The sequence below is a fragment of the Odocoileus virginianus genome, chromosome 17, assembly GCF_023699985.2.
Source record: "Odocoileus virginianus isolate 20LAN1187 ecotype Illinois chromosome 17, Ovbor_1.2, whole genome shotgun sequence".
Lineage (NCBI taxonomy): Eukaryota > Metazoa > Chordata > Mammalia > Artiodactyla > Cervidae > Odocoileus > Odocoileus virginianus.
The window spans coordinates 31869858-31891467 of record NC_069690.1 but is presented as its reverse complement, the minus strand read 5'-3'; the positions used below and the strand labels follow the sequence as shown (position 1 = coordinate 31891467).

General features: G+C 53.0%; 1 protein-coding gene across 1 annotated transcript; it reads left to right on the top strand.

Moving 5' to 3' along the window:
- Window positions 1-247: 247 nt before the first annotated feature.
- ADORA2B (adenosine A2b receptor) lies at window positions 248-21551 on the top strand. Its single transcript, XM_020896408.2, has 2 exons — window positions 248-980; window positions 20152-21551. The coding sequence occupies exons 1-2, from the start codon at window positions 646-648 to the stop codon at window positions 20813-20815; spliced, it is 999 nt and encodes a 332-aa protein (XP_020752067.1). The 5' UTR covers window positions 248-645; the 3' UTR covers window positions 20816-21551.
- Window positions 21552-21610: the final 59 nt, after the last annotated feature.

Sequence of the window (21610 nt, the reverse complement as noted above, 5' to 3'; positions counted from 1 at the left end):
CACTGACTCCGAGGCGGGGAGGGGCGGGGGGAAGGCGGCGGCGGGCAGGGCCTGGGCAGGGCTGAGGATAGACTTTGTCTTGGACCTTCTGGGTTTGGGCCGGGTTCTCCTGGGGAGTCCGATAGGCGGCAGGGGGCGCAGGGCAAGAATCTGGGGTTCAACTTGGGGACAGTTCAACCGGGGTGACCAGGGGGCCGAGGAAGCGTTGGGAGCGCGAGGCCGTGAAGACGCCGGGGGGGGGGGGGGGGGGGGCAGGTCTGCGTTCGGAGGCCGAGGGCAGCCGCCCGGACAGCGGTGCGGGATGAGGAGCTCGCCCGAGGGACAGGCGGGAAGGAGAGAGCGGCCAGTAGGATCCCGAATCCCCCGCGCCCGGTGGCCGGACGGTGCGAGCGCTCCGACCGCCCCGCGGGCTAGGGCGCAGGGAGCGCGGGAAGCGCAGGCGGAGGGGGCGGAGGGGACGGAGGGGGCGGAGGGACTGACCCGGGCGGGCTCGGCAGCTGAGCTGCGCCGCCCCCGCCCCGCGCCGCCCTCGCCCCGCCCGCCGGCCGGCAGAGCTCGAGCCCCCGGCTCAGACGCGTAGGGGCAAGCACGGGCCGGGCGATCCGGGAAGCCCGGTGGGGCGAGCCCGAGGCGGGCCGGGCGGCGATGCCGCTGGAGGCGCAGGACGCGGTGTACGTGGCGCTGGAGCTGGCGCTGGCCGCTCTGTCGGTGGCGGGCAACGTGCTGGTGTGCGCGGCAGTAGGCACCTCGAGCGCACTGCAGACGCCCACCAACTACTTTTTGGTGTCGCTGGCCGCGGCAGACGTGGCCGTGGGGCTGTTCGCCATCCCCTTCGCCATCACCATCAGCCTGGGCTTCTGCACCGACTTCCACAGCTGCCTCTTCCTCGCCTGCTTCGTGCTCGTGCTCACGCAGAGCTCCATCTTCAGCCTCCTGGCCGTGGCCGTCGACAGATACCTGGCCGTGCGCGTCCCACTCAGGTGAGGCCCCTGCCCCGGGGAACCCAGACCATTCCAGCGGCTGGAGCGAGGCACGCGAGTTCCGGCCCACAGCCTCCCGACCCACGTGCGCCGCGCCCGACCCTCTGGACACCTCGGGCACGCGTCTCCTTTCCGGAGCCCGAGTAGGGACCGCGCTGGGCCCCGGGGGCGCAGCCTGGAGGGACAGCTCCGGGAAGGCTCCCGACGCACAGGTGGGCGCCCGCATTCCCTGGGCTTGGTGGGGCCCTGGAGGCTCCAGGACAACCGTGGACGCTGGGACGCGCGGGGCAGAACGACGGGGCTCACGGGCCAGGCTTCGGGCTGCACCGAGCCGGGGGAGGTGCGAGTTGACTTTGGGGAGCCCTGCGTACTGCGCGCGGACTCTAATAACCCCCTTATACTTTAAAGAATTAGAGGGCTTCCCGGCTCGCTAAGACCGACAGCTTGAGAGCCTCGTGCTTTGTGTGACCTTGTTTATCCTCGGCTGCCCTGTCCCAGCCACTGAGAAGGTGCCACCAGCGTTTCCAAACACCGGAGGACTTGAGGGGCGCTCTTGGTCCCACTCTCCGGTGATGCAGGATTCGGGGATGGAGCGCAGCGGCAAGGGGAGTGAGTGCAGCCCCAGGTGCAGCTGTGAGCTTGAGAGCCCAGCTGTCACTCTGGGTTTAATTGAAAGCACTTTCTTTCTCTGCCTCTGGTGCCTGGAGGCTGTTTGGTGTTTCTGAGTTGGGTGGGCTTGGGATCTCTTTGGACTAAGAACTGAGACAGGGAAACTGAGTCACGGGGTAGGTGGGACAGGAAGGAGTTAATCGTTGTCTGCCAAGCCTATGAGGTACTTTAAACTCTATCCTTTAATCCCAGCAGTAATTCCAGAGGTGGGTACCTGCCTCCTGTCGGGGAGGGAGGGGGCTCAGGATGGCAGCTCTGGAGCAAGTGAGGGAGCAGGACCGGCTCAGCGCTGGGCCCCACATTCCCAGGCGTGCCTGACTTGCCTGCCTGCTGCGTCCTGTTCTCAACCGGGACAGAAAGCGGATTCTGCCTTCAGTGAGTCGGTGGTTATGAGGGAAACCTGTTTCAGGGGAATTGACAGGGAATAACAAACACTCTCCCAGCAGGCTTGCGTGTCAAGCCTGGTCCCTGTGCCCTGCACCTGGGTCGCAGAGGGAGCAGGAACCTCTTGCCTGGTGGGCTGTGAGCCTCCTATCTGTCCAGGCCTTTCCACGTGCTGCCCCTTGGCCTGCGACCAGGACGCCCCTTCCTCAGGTGTGACAGAGCCCAGGAATTTCTGAGGTCCGGGGCGCACACCACACTCTTGTGGTAGAGGTCCCTTTCCCACCTCCTGATCCTCATGTTGGTTACTTCGTGGCCTTCTGGACTTTGTGCACCCAGCAGGCAGCCACAGGCACCAGCCTCATCTGCTGGAAGCCTCTTGGGCTTGGCCATGACGGAGGTCCAGAGAGACATCTGCTCAAGCTTCAGAAAGCGTCCCTTATACCCGTGCAGCAGGAAGTTCCATGAGAGTTTGAATCTGTCAGTTCTTGTCCTGGTCTCTCCTGGGCGGCTTGAAAGAATGGGTGTGGGTGTGTTAAGGGGAAAGAACTGTGAATCACAGCCCCTGACTTCTCCTTTGCATCTGCTGAGGGTGGGAGGCAGGTGTGGGGAGGGCAGAACAGCCCGTCCCACCCTGTCCCACCCCTGCCCTCCTGGCTAGCCTGTAGGAAGTATGTGTGACCCGTCCCAGCAAGGGGTGCATCTGTTCCCACCCGCTACTTCCCCCACGTGGCGCTAAGCCCACTCTCACAGGCTGGAGAGGTTCTCCTGGCTCCTGTTTCAGCACTTCCTGGCCTCTTGAGCTAAAATGCAAATTACAGGGCCCCACTGGGCCCTCCTGACTCAGAATCCATGGGGTGGGGTGTATCACCCCATGATTCCAGTATCAGAATTCACTGGGGACTTGTGGACCCACCAAAGTTTGAGAACTTCGGGGAATCATGGAGACTGGGAGCGTTCCCCTGTTCACTAGCCTGGCTCCCTTGCAGCTCTGAGGCCCTCCCTAGAGTCCCGGGTCATGGGAGTGAGGTTGGAGGTGAGCCGGCATGGGAGGTGTCTCCTGTAGAGGCGGCAGGAGCCAGGTGAGGGCCAGGAGCTCACCTGGGCAAGAATGGTGTTTGGACTCACCCTCAGTGTCAGGTCACTGATGCCCCAAGGCTCTGAGCGAGGCCCGTGTGGCCATGGTGGGTACAGCTCAAGAGTACAGAGCCCACAATCCCACAGCCACCCGGTTGGGTTGTCAAGGCAGATACTGACCAGGGAGGGTTGCAGGAAAGGGGAGCCAAGGAGATGCTGAACACAAAGATGAGGCGGCCTCAGAGTGAGGGGCGCCTACACACAGGAGACTGTCCTAACTCAAGTCTGCGTGGTTCCTAATGCCTGCCCTGGCTCAGGGTCCAGGCTCAGTGGTGCCCAGGGGGCAGCAGGGAGGGGGTGCAGGGTGGGTGTGTCTGCCCGCAGCTGTTGGCTCTCACTTCATCCTGGGGCCATTTCTGGCTGGAGCACTTCCTCCTCCCTAATCTGGTTCCCAGAAGCCTCACCCCAAGCCGCTGGGGGACTGAGTGGTCCCCTCTGCCTGCCAGGAGGCCTGCCTCCCTGCTTCTGGACGCTGTTTCCCCAAGCTGCGCTGCTGAGCTGCTGAAGGAGGGTGTTGCCAGGAGCACTGGGTTGGCTGGGTCGGTCAGCAGGATGGAAGGGTCTGTCTGTCTGTCTCTGGACCCTCCTGCCCCCTTTGCCACGTGGCAGCATCTGTTTTCTGGGAGCCTCACATGTCCAGTCTGGGAGGGAGGTGTTGGGGAGTCTTAGCAAGACTACGTCTCTGGTGGAAAGGTGACATCCTCGGAGCTCCTTTTAAGTGACTGAACTGTCAGTTTTCGGCAGAGCATTCTGAGTGGCTTTTTGTTTTGTTTACATGTTTTTCCTTTTTTTAAAATTGAGCTTTGTTGTTCTTGTTTAGTCACTCAGTCGTGTCCGACTCTTTGTGACCCCCATGAACTGCAGCACACCACGCTTCTCTGTCCTTCCCTCTCTCCCAGAGTTTGCTCAAACTCCTGTCCATTGAGTCGATGATGCCATTCATGAATCTTATCCTCTGTCGCCCCTTCTCTTCCTGCCTTCAATCTTTCCCAGCATCAGGGTCTTTACAAAAGAGTCAGTTCTTTGCATCAGGTGGTCAAAGTATTAGAGCTTCAGCCTCAGTCCTTCCAATAAATATTCAGGACTGATTTCCTTTACGATTGACTGGTTTGATCTCCTTGCTGCCCAAGGGACTCTGAAGAGTCTTCTCCAGCACACAGTTAAAAAGCATCAGTTCTTCGGCATTCAGCCTTCTTTATTGAGCTACAGTTCCCATATAATAAAACTGTAATGTTGTGATTTTTTTCTTATCTTTAGCATTTATTTTTGTCTATATTATTTATTTGTGCCAGATCTTAATCGCAGCACACGGGATCCTTAGTTGTGGCATGCGAACTCTTAGTTGGGGCATGTGGAATCTAGTTCCCTGACCACAGATTGAATCTGGGCCTCCTTCATTGGGAGCATGGAGTCTTAGCCCCTGGACCACCAGGGAAGTCCCTGTGATGTTTTGAAATAAAGCTAGGAAGGAAGGTTTCAGTTCTGGGTGCCCAGGGACCCCAGCCTTGGGTCCGTCCTTCTTCCACAGCAGGGCCATCTTTCTCTCCCAGATCATTCCCACTGCGATGGGTTGAATGCAGGCTTCCAGAAGGATGTCCACATCCTAATCCCCAGAGCCTTAGATGGGAAAGTGTGAACACCAGCTCATGTGGGTCTTCAGGGAGGAGCTTATCCAGGATGACCTGGCTCCTGAGTGCAGTCCCATCCTCATGAAATAGACAAGCAGGGAGAAGCGGGGCCATGTGGGGATGGAGGCAGAGACTGGAGTGGTGCTGGGCCTCCAGAACCCGGCCTCCCTGAAGCCTCTGAGTTCTGAGTGCAGCCCTGCCCACACTATGATTCCAGGCTCTGGCCTCCAGAACCATAGGGAGTAAATATTCTCGGCCACCACGTAAGTTTGTGGCACTTTGTTACGTGGCCCCAGGAAACCCGCGTCACTATGCAAAAGTGTGAGACCCTGAGTCCCTCACTGCTCACCCCACCCACGTGCTGGCCACTCCATGTTTCCTCCCCAGGAAGCTTCTCCACCACGACCCGCCACCAGGCTCTCAGCCTCCGCGTCCCATGTCACCATGGCGCCACCAAGTCATTCCTGTCAGGTCACCCCTCCTGGGCCCGCCCCTTCTCAGTCGAATCTGAGGGTCCCTCCTGTGCCTCGTTGCCCATATCCCTCAGCAGCTCTCGACTGGCTCCTGGGGGACCCCACCCCACCTCCTCCTGCTCCCCTCCAGCCATCTCCAATCCGGAGGGCGACTGGGGTCCTGTCCCCTCGCTGCAGGTAGAGTGCAAGCAGTTGAACAGTCATGTAGGAGCCCCTGGGGCTGCAAGGTGAGAGAAGCCCCGAGAATCCGGGGTGGGGAGGAGAGGGGGGGCTGCCCCCCATCTTCGGCTGCCCTGAACCATGGTGACCGGCAGCCCCTCAGCAGAGGAAGGACAGTGCGCTCGGCTGCAGGGTTTCAGCAGTGTTTGCACTGGACTCTGGAAAGCGCAGGTCACCTTTGATGATGTGGAGAACGGGTGTGTGTAAAGGGGTGAAGTTAACTGCATTCTCGTGAGCTGTGACCACAGCTGCCTGCGGGGCCCTGTGTCGCCCTTGCCCTGGCTCACCTGCCGGCCGTGGTCACAGCAGAGGGACAGGGACAGACACGGGGGACAGGTGTGGTCCAGACATCGAACAGGAACATGGTTGTGAGCGGCAGCTGCTCTTTTAAGCTTTTCTGAGTGCTGGCCCCCCCGTGTGCCTCCTCTGGGGGAGTCCTCACAGCAGCCATCTGGGGGCCGTCCTGTCAGCCCCTCCTCCACAGATGGGGCGACCAGGGCTCCATCAGTCCAGGGCACATGGCCAGGATGGGGTGAAACTGCGTCCCCGGAGGGAGAGGGTACAGGCGGGCTGTCAGAGGACTCCCCTCACAAAGCGGTCCCTTCTAGGAGTGGATGAGGTCGCCAAGACAGAGAGGACCCTGTGGCCGAGGGAGGGGGAGCTGGCTGTGCCTTGGCCAGCCTTCGACCCGTCACAGAAGGTGACTCAGCTGCCAGGACCCACAGGGGCATCTCCATCACCTTCCCCTTCCTCAAAGGCAGGAAGCGAGGCCCAGCCTTTCCTGATGCTTCAGATTCATTACCCTCAGGAACTGGGCTTCCCCGTGCTTCTCCCTGTCCCCCTGCCCCTCCCCCCTCCCCCGGAAACCCATTAAGAGGTTCTGCTCTTGACCTCGGAGGCTGGCAGGCTGGAGACACTGACCTGGGCAGCAGGAACTGAACAGCAAGAAGCAAATGTCCCTTCTTTGAACTAATTAAAGTTGGGAACAGACTGAGTGTGGCCTTCCAACTCACCAGGCAGACAAGGGGAGCAGTGCTGTTTCTGGAGGGCAGAGGCTGGAGTCTCCTGTGGGGAACAGACAGGAAGATGGACAGACAGGAGGATGGAGCATTTTGAGTTGTGGTGGGGCCTATGCCAGAGCAGCGCGGCTGCCAGGCTTCAGGGTGGGGGTCCCAGCTCAGCAGGTCCAGGGGAGCCCCGAGCTCGCCTAGAAGCTTGGATTTTGTCCTCAAGGCACCATAAGTCCATGAAGGACTTGGTTCTGTTTGTTCTGTGTTAGAAATCAACCAGTGTGAAGAAGTCAGCGTTCAGAAGCACAGTGGGTTCAAAAGACAAGCCCACACCAGCCACTCTGCCTGGGCGTCCCTCCCACACGAATACCCCCTTGGCAGTGACCGCTGGGTTTGTACTGCCACCTTTAACAGAACCTGTTGACTCTCTCCCATGCAACCCAAGCCCTCTTCCCTGCCCCTTTCCCTTCAATTTCTGTTACATTTTGATTTTTTTGATTTTTTCCTGTGGGTCATATTTCAGCCTTCTGTTTCTAATGCCATCACTTGTAGGCAGTATGTGTTAGCTGTCAAGAAAAAGAAGGAAAAGTGTTCCTCCCCGCCCTCTGCCCTTGCTGCCACCCCATCTCTACCTCACTTTGAGCAGGTATGTGGTTTCTCCTACTTGATAGAGGTTTCATTTTCAAAAGGTGATCCCTGCTATAGTAAAGAGATCAAAACTGTGTAAAAGGGTAAATTGTGGGAACCAGTCTGACCTCTGGTTTCCCACTTTGCCTGTCAAACACCTCCACTGCTTCTTAGTTTTTTCCTACAGAAATTACGTATTGAATACGTTTATACTGTACTATTGTTTTTACACTGTCAATGTTCATATCTTCTGTGTTTTATTCCATACCTATGGTAAAGTTCCCTGCACTTCGTGGAGAAGTTCTGAAAGGTGGAAACAGATATCCGGCATGTACAATATAATGTTCTGCTCATGTGTTTCTCACTCACCCTGAGCAGAGCATTCAACTGGAGCAGAAATGCACCCGTCACTAACCCATCTTCTCCAGGTGCATGCTCAGTTGCTAAGTCGCATCTGACTCTCTGCAACCCACGGACTGTGGCCCGCCAGGCCCCTCTGTCCATGGGATTTCCTAGGCAAGCATACCGGGGTGGGTTGCTGTTTGAGACGGTTCTAAAGGCGGGTCACTCAGGTTCTGTTTGTGGGTGCCTCCCACTGCTCAGAATGCTGTCAGATTTTAGTCTGCCCCGTGTTTGGACCATGATCTTCCCATCTGGAAATTAAAAGACAGCCTGGCTCCCCACGTCCTTATGGTGGAGGGTGCTGGTGCCGCGTGGGTGCCTTGGTGGTTCTCCCTCTCATGCTGTTCGGCTGGTTCTGCCATTTCTTGCCACCGCCATGTTTGCTTTCCTCTGGGATCCCACATGTGTGTGTCTGTATTTTAGGACCTGGGTTCTTCCATGCCAAAAACATGGTTTCTTTCTCACATGTGGTTGGCGGTTGGACTGGGTGTGCTCAGAGACTGGAAGGCATTGCTTTGACACCCAGGGTTGCTCAAGAAATCTGACGTGGGTGTGGGTGTGGTTCTTCTTTGTAATTCTTGTTTCCTTGGAGGCCTTTGGGATCCTTTGCTTTGCTGGGTGTCCTGAAATTGCATGAAGTGAAAGTTCTTTTGTCCATGGAATTCTCCAGGCTGGCTACTGGAGTGGATTGCCATTTCCTTCTCCAGGGGATCTTTCCAACCCAGGGATCCAATGTGGGTCTCCCGCATTGCAGTAGATTCTTTCTGGTCTGAGCCACCAGGGAAGCCCATGAGGTTGGCTCTAAATACTCACTTTCAGCTCTTCTCCTTCATCTGAGGATGACATCTTTCCAGTCTGAAGACTGAGGTTTTCTGTCAGCTCTGAAATCTTAAAAGAGAAGTTTTCGAGATTATTTCCTTATGTCCATTCCCTGTTTTTCCTTCTGGGGTTCTTGATAGATGGAGACTTTGCTTCCTTGACTGATTTTGTCTCTTAGATGTCCTCTTACACGTAAGGTTCCAAAGCTTACCTCTTCATTCTCCCCTAGACGAGTTCCTTGACTTCCCCCACCCCAGTTCTTCTTCTTCTTTTTTTAATTTTAGCATTCATATTTTTCCTTTTGATTTAAGGTTAAGTTTTTGGACTTGACTTTAAAAGGCCAGTTTTGGATTCACATGATTGAGATTCTTGCTGTGGCACAGACTATATATATAATCAAAACTCTCCCCACCCCTCAACCCTATCCTCTGTTGCTGGGTCTGGAGCTTCAGCTTGGGGGGAGGGTGGGGTGTTGAGGGGTACATGCGCAGCACAGTGGGGGTGGGGTGAGGCTGCCCCAGGCTGGCCAGCAGTCAGCCTTTGCCTTGACCTCCGCTCCGTCTCTAAATCCTGTCTGGAGCCTGCTGTCCGCGAGGTTGGAGCCTCTTGTCCTGGCCACCCTGTTTCTGATTCAGGGCTCCGTGCCCCTCCCGACAATCCTATCTGCCCTCTGGCTTCTGGAAACTCACCAGATTCTCTGGCTTGCTGGGAGTCTCCTTCCACTTAGGTTTTTAGGAGGGTTTTGAATTTACTTCCTTTTGTGCATCTCTGCTCTGCCCTTAAACATGGTTTTCTGAGAGGTGACAATTAGGTGGGACCTGGTAGGCCAGGAGGGGCTTTTAATCAGGAGTTTGCTGAGGTCGAGTTTGCATTACAGAACAGCCACTCTGGCGGATGGCAGGGGCGTGGACTGGAGGGCAGCCCGCTGTCTGGGTGAGAAGGAAGGAGTGTGACTGGCACAGAGGTCATGGAGATGGAGGCAGTCTAGGGATCCTCGAGGCGGGCAGCGTCTGGACTTCTCCACCTGGAGGAAGGCTGATGCCAGAGGCAGCTGAGAGGTCAGCAGAGTCCAGAGCAGAGGGGCTGCCAGGCCGACTGGACTTCTGGACAGTAGAGGACCCCGAGGCCAGAGGTGGGCCCTGGGGTGACAGACAGCAGGGCCAGAGACACGGCTGGTCAGGGACAGATGGCCGTGGACTCGCTCTGTTGTTTTTTTTTTTAATATGGAGACTGTAAATATTGAATTTTGGTGCCGGAGAAGACTCTTGAGAGTCCCTTGGATAGCATGGAGATCAAAGCAATCAATCCTAAAGGAAATCAACCCTGAATATTCATTGGAAGGAGTGATACTAAAGCTCCAATACTTTGGTCAACTGATGCAAAAAGCTGACTCATTGGAAAAGACCCTGATGCTGGGCAAGATTGAGGGCAGGAGGAGAAGGAGGTGACAGAGGATGAGATGGTTGGATGGCATCACTGACTCAATGGATATGAGTTTGAGCAAACTCTAGGAGATAGTGAAGAACAGGAAAGCCTGGCATGCTGCAGTCATGGGGTTGCAAAAAGTTGGACACGACTGAGCGACTGAACAACAACAAATCTCTATTGAAAGGCATCACAGACCCGGTGCTGTAGGCTGCACCTCCCCCCACCCCCAGCCAGGTCTCTTTGGTGGCTCCTCTGCTTCCGCCCTGTTCCCAGCACCAGCTCTACACCCATGCTGCCCCTCCTTCCTTGACCTGATGCTCCCTGTGGCGTGTGGGGCTGAGGCCAGCTTCCCACCTGTTCTGGTCTCTCCTCCAGCCTCCCCTCCCCTCCCCCTTTATGTGTCTGCTCTGCTTCTCAGGAACCCCCTCAGTTCCCTGGCTGAGGCCAGGCCTTTGCACCTGCCGTTCCCCTGCCTGGCACATTCTGTACTTGCGGGCTCTTCCTGATTCTAACAGCACTCTCTGTGAGGCGCCCTCGCAGCTTCTGTGCATGTGGAGCATTTTCTAGATGATTCGTCTGTTAACGCAGAGCTTGTGCTGCTCCCTCAGCCTCCCCAGGAGGCGGCCCAGTGACTAGCCTGTGTGCACACACGTGTGCTGGGGGACCTGCCCTGATAGGCGTGGACCAGCTTGTGGCCGAGACACGATGAACCCATGGAAGGTGTCTTCAGGATAAAGCAGGGTAGAGCGGGAGTCCTGGGGTGACCTACAAGGAGAGGAAGGAGAAAAACAAGGCTGTGTTTCCAAGGGGAGACTTAGCTCTTAAGTTTGGCATTTTTAAAAATCATTAGAAATGTAGTTTTTTTAATAGCAGGGACTTTTTAAAAATTACACGATGAATGTATATGTGTGTGTGTACATACATACACAAGCACACATATAGTGTACCCATTCTGAAATTTTTAAGAAGTCCCTGCTATTAATGGATGTGTATATATATCTCTGTACCTACATCTGTGTATGTGTCTATACATGCATATTTGTATCTGTTTGACTCATCTGGTCTGTGGTTTCAAAAAGAATGAGTCATTCTGAACTACTGTGTTTTTTCCACAACTTCTGAATTGCAAAACTAATACAAATCCCTAATTGCTTACATTTTACTACGTTTGCTTCCTCTGTCTTACACCCACCCACACCCACATGCACAGTTACACTCTGGAGCTTTAAGATTGACATAGTATAGTCTATAGTCAGATGTCCCAATTGCCCTGATCATGTTCTTTACAGTTAAAAAAAATCCAGGTTTCCAGTAAAAGGTCACATGTGCATCTAATATGTTCTTTTGGCTTTGTTTATTTGTTTGTAAACATTTATTTATTTGCCTGTACTGGGTCTTAGTTGTGGCATGTGGGATCTGGTTCCCCTGCCAGGGATCAAACACAGGCCCCCTGCAGTGGGAGCTCAGACTCTTAGCCACTGGACCACCAGGAAGTCCTGATTTTCTTTCATCAGAAGAGTTCCTCAGCCTTTTTTCCTTCTCTTTCAATGCATTGTTTTGGGTTTGGTTGTTTCCTTATGATTAGATTCAGCTTTTGGTGGGAATACTGCCTGCTTGTTGTTGTGTCCATTTCCACCTGTCACACAGGAAGGCACTCGGGGTCCATCTGTCCACTGCGGTCATGTTAAAGCTCCCTTAGTTACAGCTGTGGCCGCCAGGGTTCATCACAGTGAAGGTGTGCTTTTCCCACCGATGATTCTTCCTGGATCAGTTATCACCCTGTCAGACGGTAATTTTATTTTTTCTCAGTTGTTTTACAGTATCAGTTGGCTTTCTTCTATAGGGAAGAGGTTGCCTTTTCTTTGCTCTTCCTTAAATTACTTTTTTACACACAGTGGACTTAGGGAATGTTATTTTCATGTATTGTGTTACCGTCCATTCCTGCCCAGGTTTGGAGGACGGTAGCCCGTTCAAGCTGACTTCTGCCTGAGCATCCCCATTAAGTTTTTGAGCACGTCTGATGTTCTGGCAGAGAAAGGTTTTTCAGGCTCCATTGTGTGTTCCAGCTTCAGAATCGGCCGTTTCTCCAAGGAGCCCTGTCTCTTTTCAGTGGAGAACGGTATCTAGGAGCCAAGATCTGGCTGCTGGAGCGTCGTTTCTCCTGGCCCTTGTGATGAGCATAGCGAGGAGAACTTTGTTTTGTTAGATAACCACTTGGAAGAACTCTCGCTGTCTCACTAATGAGCAGGATGATGGAGTTAATAAGCAGGTCATCATTTGGCAGCGGTCAGTGTAGTAACCGGTTCAGGCAAGAATAGTCAATAGGTGATAAAACTCACTGATAGAACTTAAAGGAGGGCCAAGATACTCACCTCATGGACTCAGCTCTCCAGGTTCCTCTGTCCATAAGATTCCCCAGGCAAGAATACTGGAATAGGTTGCCATTCTCTTCTCCAGGGGATCTTCCCAACCCAGGGATCAAACCTGCATTGCAGGTGGATTGTTTACCATCTGAGCCACCAGGGAAGTTCAGATATATTTACAAAATCTCAAAGTACATGTACCACAAGATACAACTCATCATAAACGGAGGAGCAGTTATAGTGGAGAAGCCTGGTGGACACTCCAGTGACCGCTTAGCAGGTTACTGTCACCAGGATCCACATGCCTCTTAGTGTCTAACTGGTTATGTGCGTGGTGACCAACGTGTTTGACAGTAAATATGACAGCTGCCCTTCCCCGAGCTGGGGGTTCCTGTCTTGTGAATGGGAGCACACGTGCTGGGTGAACAAAGATACTGGGGTGATGCAGGTGTTGTCTTGGTGGTGGTAGCATCACTGGCTTCAGCAGGAGAGGAAAGACCCTTCAGTGTGACTGCTGTGCAGCCCAGAGGGGCCAAGGAGAGAAAAGCAGGACCCGCATCTGGGCCTCCCTGCCTGCTGACCACCCCACACCCCCACCCCGCTGGAAGTCACTGCAGTCGTGGTCCCACTCACTCGCATCTCCTCGTCCAGCTGCGTCGTCTTGGCCCCCGTCAGCCTTGCTCTTGTCGCACTTTTGCCAGGATTTCCATTAGACTTCCTGGTACATTGTTAATATTCACTACAGCAGCTCTGCCCCATGAGACCTACCCGCTGGGTGGTGCGAGTTACTTTGTTAGTGCTCTAGTTACAGCGCTCGCTTGGTAGGTTTTGAGAGGTCTGTCCTCGCCCCTTGTCACGCAAGTCCTATTGTTATTCGTGTGAGGTTTTAGAGAATGAGAATTTTCTAAGGATTATACGTTGCTTTAGAGCAGAAGTATTTCTGTTACAGAGGAATGAAACTTGTGAGTGAGACTGAACGTAAAGAAAAAAGATGCTGAGCAAACAATCAGCAATTTTAAGAAGACAGAACTCCGTTTGTGTTTACTTAGTGACCTGCATGCAGAAAGTGCTTCGTGCACATGATGTTTGGGATCAAAGGCCAGTCAGCAGCGGGGCGGGTTCCGCTGCCACCAAGGGCCCCATTTTTCTGAGAGCAGAGCTCAGACTCTCCCTATCTGGACTCAGTGTCACTGCCAGGGACAGCTGCCCTTGGGGATCCACTGATCTCAGAGCTCCCTGAGCGCTGGGAATTCTGAGACAGTGGCTGGTCTGAGGTGGCTGCAGGGGAGGAGGGGCCCTGCCCCAGAAATAGGCCAGTGCTGGTTCAGCCATGCCCGGCGAGCCCTCTTTCATGACTAACCTGGCGTCCACACTGCTCGCTCCCTTCTGTTGACTCTGGCTGTGTGACTGTCTTGATCTGAGTCCTCCATGGTGGTAGGGCCAGGGGGGCTGGGGAGGGTGTCCAGCACAACAAGGGCTTAGCCACTTCCCAGAGCCGGACACCCCCCAGGACACTGGGGGCTGGAGCCAGTCCTGCTTGTTCAGAATAGGGAAGGCACCTACATCTCCTCTGTCCATCACCTTCCACTTACTTGCCCCGCACTCAAGGCAGATGTAGGAAAGGACATGTTGCCTTCCTTTCAGGAATGGTTTGGAGACACATGAGGATGTTCTGAGACCAGACGTGCACAGGGAGGAGTGAGGGGTGGGCAGGGTGGAAGCCGGGCACAATGGAGAAGACAGAGGTCCAGCCGGAAGTGGGAGATGGGAGGGGACGTGGGCAGAGATCAGCAGAGCCCCCATGAGATGCCAGGGCCCCCAGGGGTCGTCCCCATAGCCTTCGCCCAGTGCATCAACCCCTGCCTGCTCTCCAGAATCCCTGGCTGTCCCCCACCTGCGCCCGGGTCCAGGCAGTGCCGCCTGCACACTCACTGTCGTGACATCGTGGGGCTGCAGCTCTGGCGCCAGTCGTGCCTCTGTCTTGAATTCCCCCACCCACCCACCCCGGGGGTCTAGTCGTGTCACTAGCAGAAGGAAGTCTTTTTGCCACCTTTTAAGGACTGCCTACTGAGAGGGCAGCAGAGGCCTCTGCCAGTTCCCACGTGGCTGCCCGCGGAGTCGGGGGCGGGGAATCCCTGGCACCAGCAGCAGCTTTGGCAAGAGGAGAGGGCAGCTGAGCCGGGCTGGCTGCACCCACACTGGGCCCATGGCTGGGTGAGCAGGCAGGTGGGGTGCGGGCAGGAGCTGGGATCGTGGGAAGAACCACAGGGTCCTGAGCAGGACAATACCTGCTTTGGACACAAGTGGAATCAGATTGGGTGAGTGGCTTTGTATCGTCACTGTGGCTTCAGAGCTGCAGGCCAATCCTTTGCCCCATCTGAGCTTCAGTGTCCACCTCTGTGAGCCGGAAGTGGCAGTGATGACCTTGGGCGCAGGCTGAGCGGGACACGCAGGCCTGCAGGTGGTGCCCTGCTCAGGTGGGGGAGGCCGTGTTTCTGATGTGCTCTGTGCAGCTGGTGGGGGGGCAGTCTGCAATGACGTGTCTCCAGGACAGGGCGTCTGGCTGTGATTCAGAGGCTGCTCCAGCGGGGGTGTCTGTGTGTACAGTCCTTGCTGTCACTCTGCTCGACACCAGTATCTTCTCTCAAGTCAACCACTGAAAGTTTCCTAACTGCTGTCTTCTTGCTCTTCTAAACTCCATCTCTGCAGGGATCTCTATACCAGAGCAGCAGGCTTTGGGGCCCAGCCCTCCACCCCCTGGCTCCTCACTGCTCTGGGGCAGCTGAGTGTCACACTTTGCCCCTCCCCATGGCCTGGGGACGCCCCGCCTTGCTTGAGGTTCATTCACATTCCCTCCTGCTTCTCTGGAAGAGTGAAATCCCATCCTGTCTGGAAGCCTTGCACATTCTGTTCTCTCTGCTTCTTCTTGTTGAGTAGCTCAGTTGTGTCCAACTCTGTGACCTCATGGACTGCAGCAACACAGGCTCCCCTGTTCTTCACTATCTCCCTAAGCTTGCTCAACCTCATGTCCATCGTGTCGGTGATGCCATCCAACCATCTCATCCTCTGTTATCCCCTTCTCCTCCTACTTTCAGTCTTTCCCAGCATCAGGGTCTTTTCCAGTGAGTCAGCTCTTCGAATCAGGTGGCCAAAGTATTGGAGCTTCAGCTTCAGCATCAGCCCTTCCAATGAATATTCAGGACTGATTTCCTTTAGGATTGACAGGTTTGATCTCCTTGCTGTCCAAGGCATTCTCAAGAGTCTTCAACACCACAGTTCAAAAGCATCAATTCTTAGGTGCTCAGCCTTCTTTATGGTCCAACTCTCACATCCATACATGACTACTGGAAAAACCATAGCTTTGACTGTTCAGGCATTTGTGGGCAAAGTGATCTCTGCTTTTTAACACACTGTCTAGTTTGTCATAGCTTTTCTTCCAAGGAGCAAGCAACTTTTAATTCCATGTCACTCTTCCCTCTGCTTAGAAAGCCACTCTCCCCAGTTTCTAGACCATTCTCTCCTTCTCTGCCACTGTCTAAGAGGCTTCCCTGATGCCCTGTGTCTGAGCTCTTCCTGGCTTTCTCTTATCTGTACCCTGTTCATTTTGATTTGGCCAAACTCCTTCCGACTTGTCCATTTGTGTGTTTACCTATTTATTTTCTGTCTGTTCCATTAGCTCTGTCAGAGGGCTGTGATTCTGTTCGCTGTGCCAGCAGAGTGCATGGCTCAAGGGGGAACTCTGAATAAAATAATGAACCACTAGAGGAGAAAGGCTGTGATGGGGTCCCCAGATGAAATTAGCTGCTTTTTCTCATTTAAGACAACTGAGCATGAAAGTTATTTTTCACAGGCAGGATCCAGCGTTTTTGAGAAGTTCAGATGTGGCTGCATTCCCATTGTCTTGAACTCTGGCAGGAAACCACCCCCACTCCCACCCCCGGGACCCTTTTGTGTACAGAGGACTCTAATGTTGCTCAGACACAAGTGAAGTTAAAAAAGCAGCATAATGTGGTGCAAGGAACAGGGACCTCAGTCTGAACTTAGCTTTGATCTTTGGTTCTTATATTCTTATTCTTATATTGCCTTTGTTACCTAAAAACTTTGTATCTATTTTCTCACTTGTAAAATAGAGAAGTTGGACTAGACAAGATAAAAATCCCTTCCAGTTTATATTAGTTCAGTTCAGTTGCTCAGTAGTGTCCGACTCTGTGACCCCATGAACCGCAGCATGCCAGGCTTCCCTGTCTATCACCAACTCCCGGGGTTTACCCAAACCCGTGTCCATCGAGTCTGTGATGCCATCCAACCATCTCATCCTCTGTTGTCCCCTTCTCCTCCTGCCCTCAATCTTTCCCAGCATCAGGGTCTTTTCAAATGAGTCAGCTCTTCACATCAGGTGGCCAAAGTATTGGAGCTTCAGCTTCAACATCAGTCCTTCCAATGAACACCCAGGACTGATCTCCTTTAGGATGGACTGGTTGGATCTATAAGCATGCTTTTAGCTGCAGGTAACAGTGACTTTTAAGCAGTCAAGACCGTCAATTCTCTCTTGAGCTAGAATATGGAACCATGGCGATTCTAGTGTTGGTGTATGGCTTGAAAGACACCATTGAGAACCTGGACTCCTTACTTCTGCTTTGCCATTAGCCTTGTTTTTCAGGCTTCTACCTCATGGTCACAGAATGGCTGCTGCAGCTCTGGGCTTCATGGCCTCCCAGAAGAGCAGAAAGGGATGGGCATGGGGGAGGAGCTCTCCTCATGGTTCTCTCTCCTTTTACCATGTAAAATCTCTCTTGGAAGTATTATAGCAGACTTCCTTTGTCTCATTGGCTAAAACCACCTCCTGTAGCCACCCTAGTCCATGACTGATGAGAGAATTTGCTTGCCCTGATCTAATTCATCCCCGGGGCTGGTCTGCACTCAGCTGTATGCACTTCAGAAAAACAGAGGCGTGAGAGCAGGGCCGCTGCAGAGGCTGCCTCATGGACCCAAGGTTCTGTGGCTAAGAGTTGTGTCTGCACGAGGCGGCCCTGTTACCCTGCAAAGGCCTGACTGTGTTCTTCACGTCCCTGGTGCAGTCGTGGACGGGAAAGATATTTCTGTAAGGAATGGCTTTACATTCCTAAACGACGAGGGAAGCAGAGGGGAGTTGGAAGTAGATGCAGCTGAATGGCAGCTGTGCCCACCGGTCCTTTGCCATCAAGGCCCCTCAGCTGAGCTGCCTGTTGTTGGGAGGAGAGATGGGGGATCGTGGTCAACGGGAGGCGCGACCTCCCCAGTGGACCAGTTCTGCTGCCTGTCCAGGCCCCAGCTTTGGGCACTCCTAAGGAGCAGGCTCTCTAAAGTTGTCTGGTAACAAGTCGGAATGTGTGTGTGTGAGCTCATTACTAAGAACCCCCTATGTGCCAGGCTCTTTGCTAGCTCCTGGGGATGCTGATGCAAAGGGACGAGGTCTGAGTCATTAAGAGGCTGGATGTTCTAGCTGAAGGGCAGACACCTGTAATGTAAACAAAGCCCTGTGACAGGTGTGTGTCAGGGGCTGGAGAGTGGGCGCGGCCCCCTCTGCCTGTGAGCTGAGCCGGAAAGGAGGTGACCTTTGAGACAGAGAGCAGCTGAGCCAGGAGGCCGCTGTGGGGAGCCACAGGCCGGGAACACACGGGGCGGTGGCCTGAGGCTCTGTGGGCCACATGGATAGGTGTGGGCTTGGTCCTGCAGCAAAGATTGGACACTTTCCATAGACAAGTCCTAGGATAACGTGTACCCAGTTACTTCCCAGCTGTCTTCCCAGAGATTAAGTAATGATTTTATTTCATCTTTTTTCAATATATTATGTCGAATACATACTAGGGACCACTTATGAATAGCAACTCTTTTGCAAGAATGTTCTGGAAAAACATCTATTTCTGCTTTATTGACTATGCCAAAGCCTTTGACTGTGTGGATCACAATAAATTGTGGAAAATTCTGAAAGAGATGGGAATACCAGACCACCTGACCTGCCTCTTGAGAAACCTGTATGCAGGTCAGGAAGCAACAGTTAGAACTGGACACGGAACAAAAGACTGGTTCCAAATAGGAAAAGGAGTACGTCAAGGCTGTATATTGTCACCCTGCTTATTTAACTTATATGCAGAGTACATCATGAGAAACCCTGGGCTGGAGGAAGCACAAGCTGGAATCAAGATTGCTGGGAGAAATATCAATAACCTCAGATGTGCAGATGACACCACCCTTATGGCAGAAAGTGAAGAAGAACTAAAGAGCCTCTTGATGAAAGTGAAAGAGGAGAGTGAAAAAGTTGGCTTAAAGCTCAGCATTCAGAAAACTAAGATCATGGCATCTGGTCCCATCACTTCATGGCAGATAGATGGGGAAACAGTGGCTGACTTTATTTTTCTGGGCTCCAAAATCACTGCAGATGGTGATTGCAGCAATGAAATTAAAAGATGTTTACTCCCTGCAAGGAAAGTTATGACCAACCTAGACAGCATATTAAAAAGCACAGACACTACTTTGCCAACGAAGGTCCGTCAAGGCTATGGTTTTTCCAGTAGTCATGTATGGATGTGAGAGTTGGACTATAAAGAAAGCTGAGTGCTGAAGAATTGATGCTTTTGAACTGTGGTGTTGGAGAAGACTCTTGAGAGTCCCTTGGACTGCAAGGAGATCCATCCAGTCCATCCTAAAGGAGATCAGTCAGTCCTGGGTGTTCATTGGAAGGACTGATGTTGAAGCTGAAGCTCCAGTACTTTGGCCACCTGATGTGAAGAGCTGACTCATTTGAAAAGACCCTGATGCTGGGAAAGATTGAGGGCAGGAGGAGAAGGGGACGACAGAGGATGAGATGGTTGGATGGCATCACCGACTTGATGGTCATGGGTTTGGGTGAACTCTGGGAGATGGTGATGGACAGGGAGGCCTGGCATGCTGCGGTTCATGGGATTGTAAAGAGTCAGACATGACTGAGCGACTAAACTGAACTGATGAATAGCAAAGTTTGTCTTTGCTATAAACTGTTGTTTTAGGCTAGCTGATAGCAAAACATCCAAAATGTGTATTATGATTTCTAGAGATTTTAAGTAAGAGTTAATGGTCTAAAAGTTACTTTAAAAAATTTAATATTTGCTACATTCTCTCCCAACTTTTATCAACTTTGCTGGGAGATGGGACAGCCAGGGATGCTCCCAGAATTGTTCTCAGCATTTCCCCAGGGAGTTCCGGAGTGGGAGGCGGGTGGGGTGGGGGACACAGTTCTTCCTGGGTGTTTGTGGGAGACCAGTCTTCTCGCCCAGAGCCACCAGGTGGTGCTGCCTGACTCAAGGGGCCTCCAGGCCTCACTTCTCAGGTTCTTGTTCAAGGGCATATCACACCTCGCCTTCCGTACTCTTTTTCTTTTTATATTATGCGTCTCCTTCTAACACACCATGTAATTTACTGACTGATGTTTGTTGCTCATTATGATCTCTCCCCCTACTAGAACTAAGTCCCTGAAGAGCAGGGGTCTTTGTAGGTTCTGTTCCATTGGGTATCTTGACCCCCTATGTTTGTATCTTGTAGAAGATCTAGACTCAAGGTGGGTATCTGGGTAATCAGAAAGCAGCCTTTAAGAATTTGCCACTTGGGACTTCCCTGGTGGTCCAGTGGCTACAACTCCATGCTCCCAAACCATGGGTCCAGGTTCGATTCCTGGTCAGGGAACTAGATCTTGCATACTACACCTAAAAGATCCTGACTGCTATAACTAAGAGCTGGCGCAGCCAAATAAATATTTTTTTAAAAAAATTGCTACTTGCTCTCCTTGACCATGATTTGTCATCAGACAGAGGTGAGTTAGTAAGAATGAAAATCTTGGAGCAAAGCTGTTTATACATTTGACTGTCATCAGTGTTGCAGACAAAAGCCCCTAGTGCCCTCCGAGTGTGGACCTGAGGCTGTTGGGGTCAAGGCCTGGCACAGAAAGCAGAGATGGTGGGGTGCTCTGAGTTTGCTGTAACAGACCATGTCCTTTTGAACAGGTATAAGAGTCTGGTCACTGGGGCCCGAGCGAGAGGAGTTATTGCTGCCCTCTGGGTCCTGGCGTTTGGCATCGGCCTGACGCCGTTCCTGGGGTGGAACAGCAGAGAAAGCGCCATCAACTGCACGGAGCCGGGCGACAGAGCCGTGAACATGAGCTGCTGCCTCATCAGGTGTCTCTTCGAAAACGTGGTGCCCATGAGCTACATGGTGTACTTCAACTTCTTCGGCTGTGTCCTGCCCCCGCTGCTCATCATGTTGGCCATCTACGTCAAGATCTTCCTGGTGGCCTGCAGGCAGCTGCAGCGCACAGAGCTCATGGACCACTCGAGGACCATCCTCCAGCGGGAGATCCACGCGGCCAAGTCCCTGGCCATGATTGTTGGCATTTTTGCCCTATGCTGGCTGCCAGTCCACGCCATCAACTGTGCCTCGCTCTTCCAGCCAACCTGGGCCAAGGAGAAGCCCAAGTGGGCGATGAACATAGCCATCCTCCTGTCGCACGCCAACTCAGCCGTCAACCCCATCGTCTATGCCTACCGGAACCGAGACTTCCGCTACACTTTTCACAAAATCATTTCCAGGTATGTCCTCTGCCGGACGGACATCCTCAAGAGCAGGGAGGGGCAGGCAGGGTCGCAGCCCACTCTCCAGCTGGGCCTATGACCCAGGCTCTGGCCTCTTCCAGGAGAGGGCTCAATAACAAAGGGACGGGGCACGCTTGGCCAGTTCTCACTGGAAAGACAGCAACCCTCACAGGCCAGCCGGTTGCCTCTTCTGGGCGCTTCCCTGAAGGTTCCATGTACCTCGTTAACATGTGACTACTACTTCCTGAGGTTGACAAATGTATTTATGGTTCTCTGGCTGCTTTGTGTGGATGATGCTGACGGTGTGAATGGATTGTAAAAGTATGTTTTGCTTTTTTTTGTTTAAGAGTCTGCTTCATTTATGGTAGAAAATGATCAAAGCTATTTTACTGTGACATACTGTGAACTATTATAATACAAATATTTTTTTAACTTGGAGGCAATGGGAAAGGTTGGACATGTTAAAAATAGTACTTGTTCTGAGGAAGGTGACCAGGAAAAGTAAAAGTATCAATCTTCAACCAAGAGACTGCTGTTTTAGGGAAATGACAGGCTTGTAAGTTCTTAGGTAGAACATCATCGCAGGCTCAACAACATTCTTATCCATGTACAGCACCCCACCCCAGAAGAAGCTGTAGAAGCAGGGTCCTCCACTACCAGGCTCCAATCCCCTTCCAGAGCTAGGTGGTGATTTTTACGTCTCTCGCAAGTTGAAGTTTGGCCATGATGCTGGACCCCAAAGTGAAAATTTTACTAAGGTGGGTTATGTAATTGTGTTTCTGTATGAGGTAAAATAAAAATAAAACTTAACAAAAGCTCTGGGTGTTGTGCCAGCTTGCTGCAGAGCTCACCTACCTTCTGTTCCGTATCCTGA

Coding starts and splice junctions, on each gene's coding strand:
- ADORA2B (XM_020896408.2), top strand. CDS start 646: ATGCCGCTGGAGGCGCAGGACGCGGTGTACGTGGCGCTGGAGCTGGCG. Junction 981..20,151: donor GCCGTGCGCGTCCCACTCAG/GTGAGGCCCCTG, acceptor CCTTTTGAACAG/GTATAAGAGTCTGGTCACTG.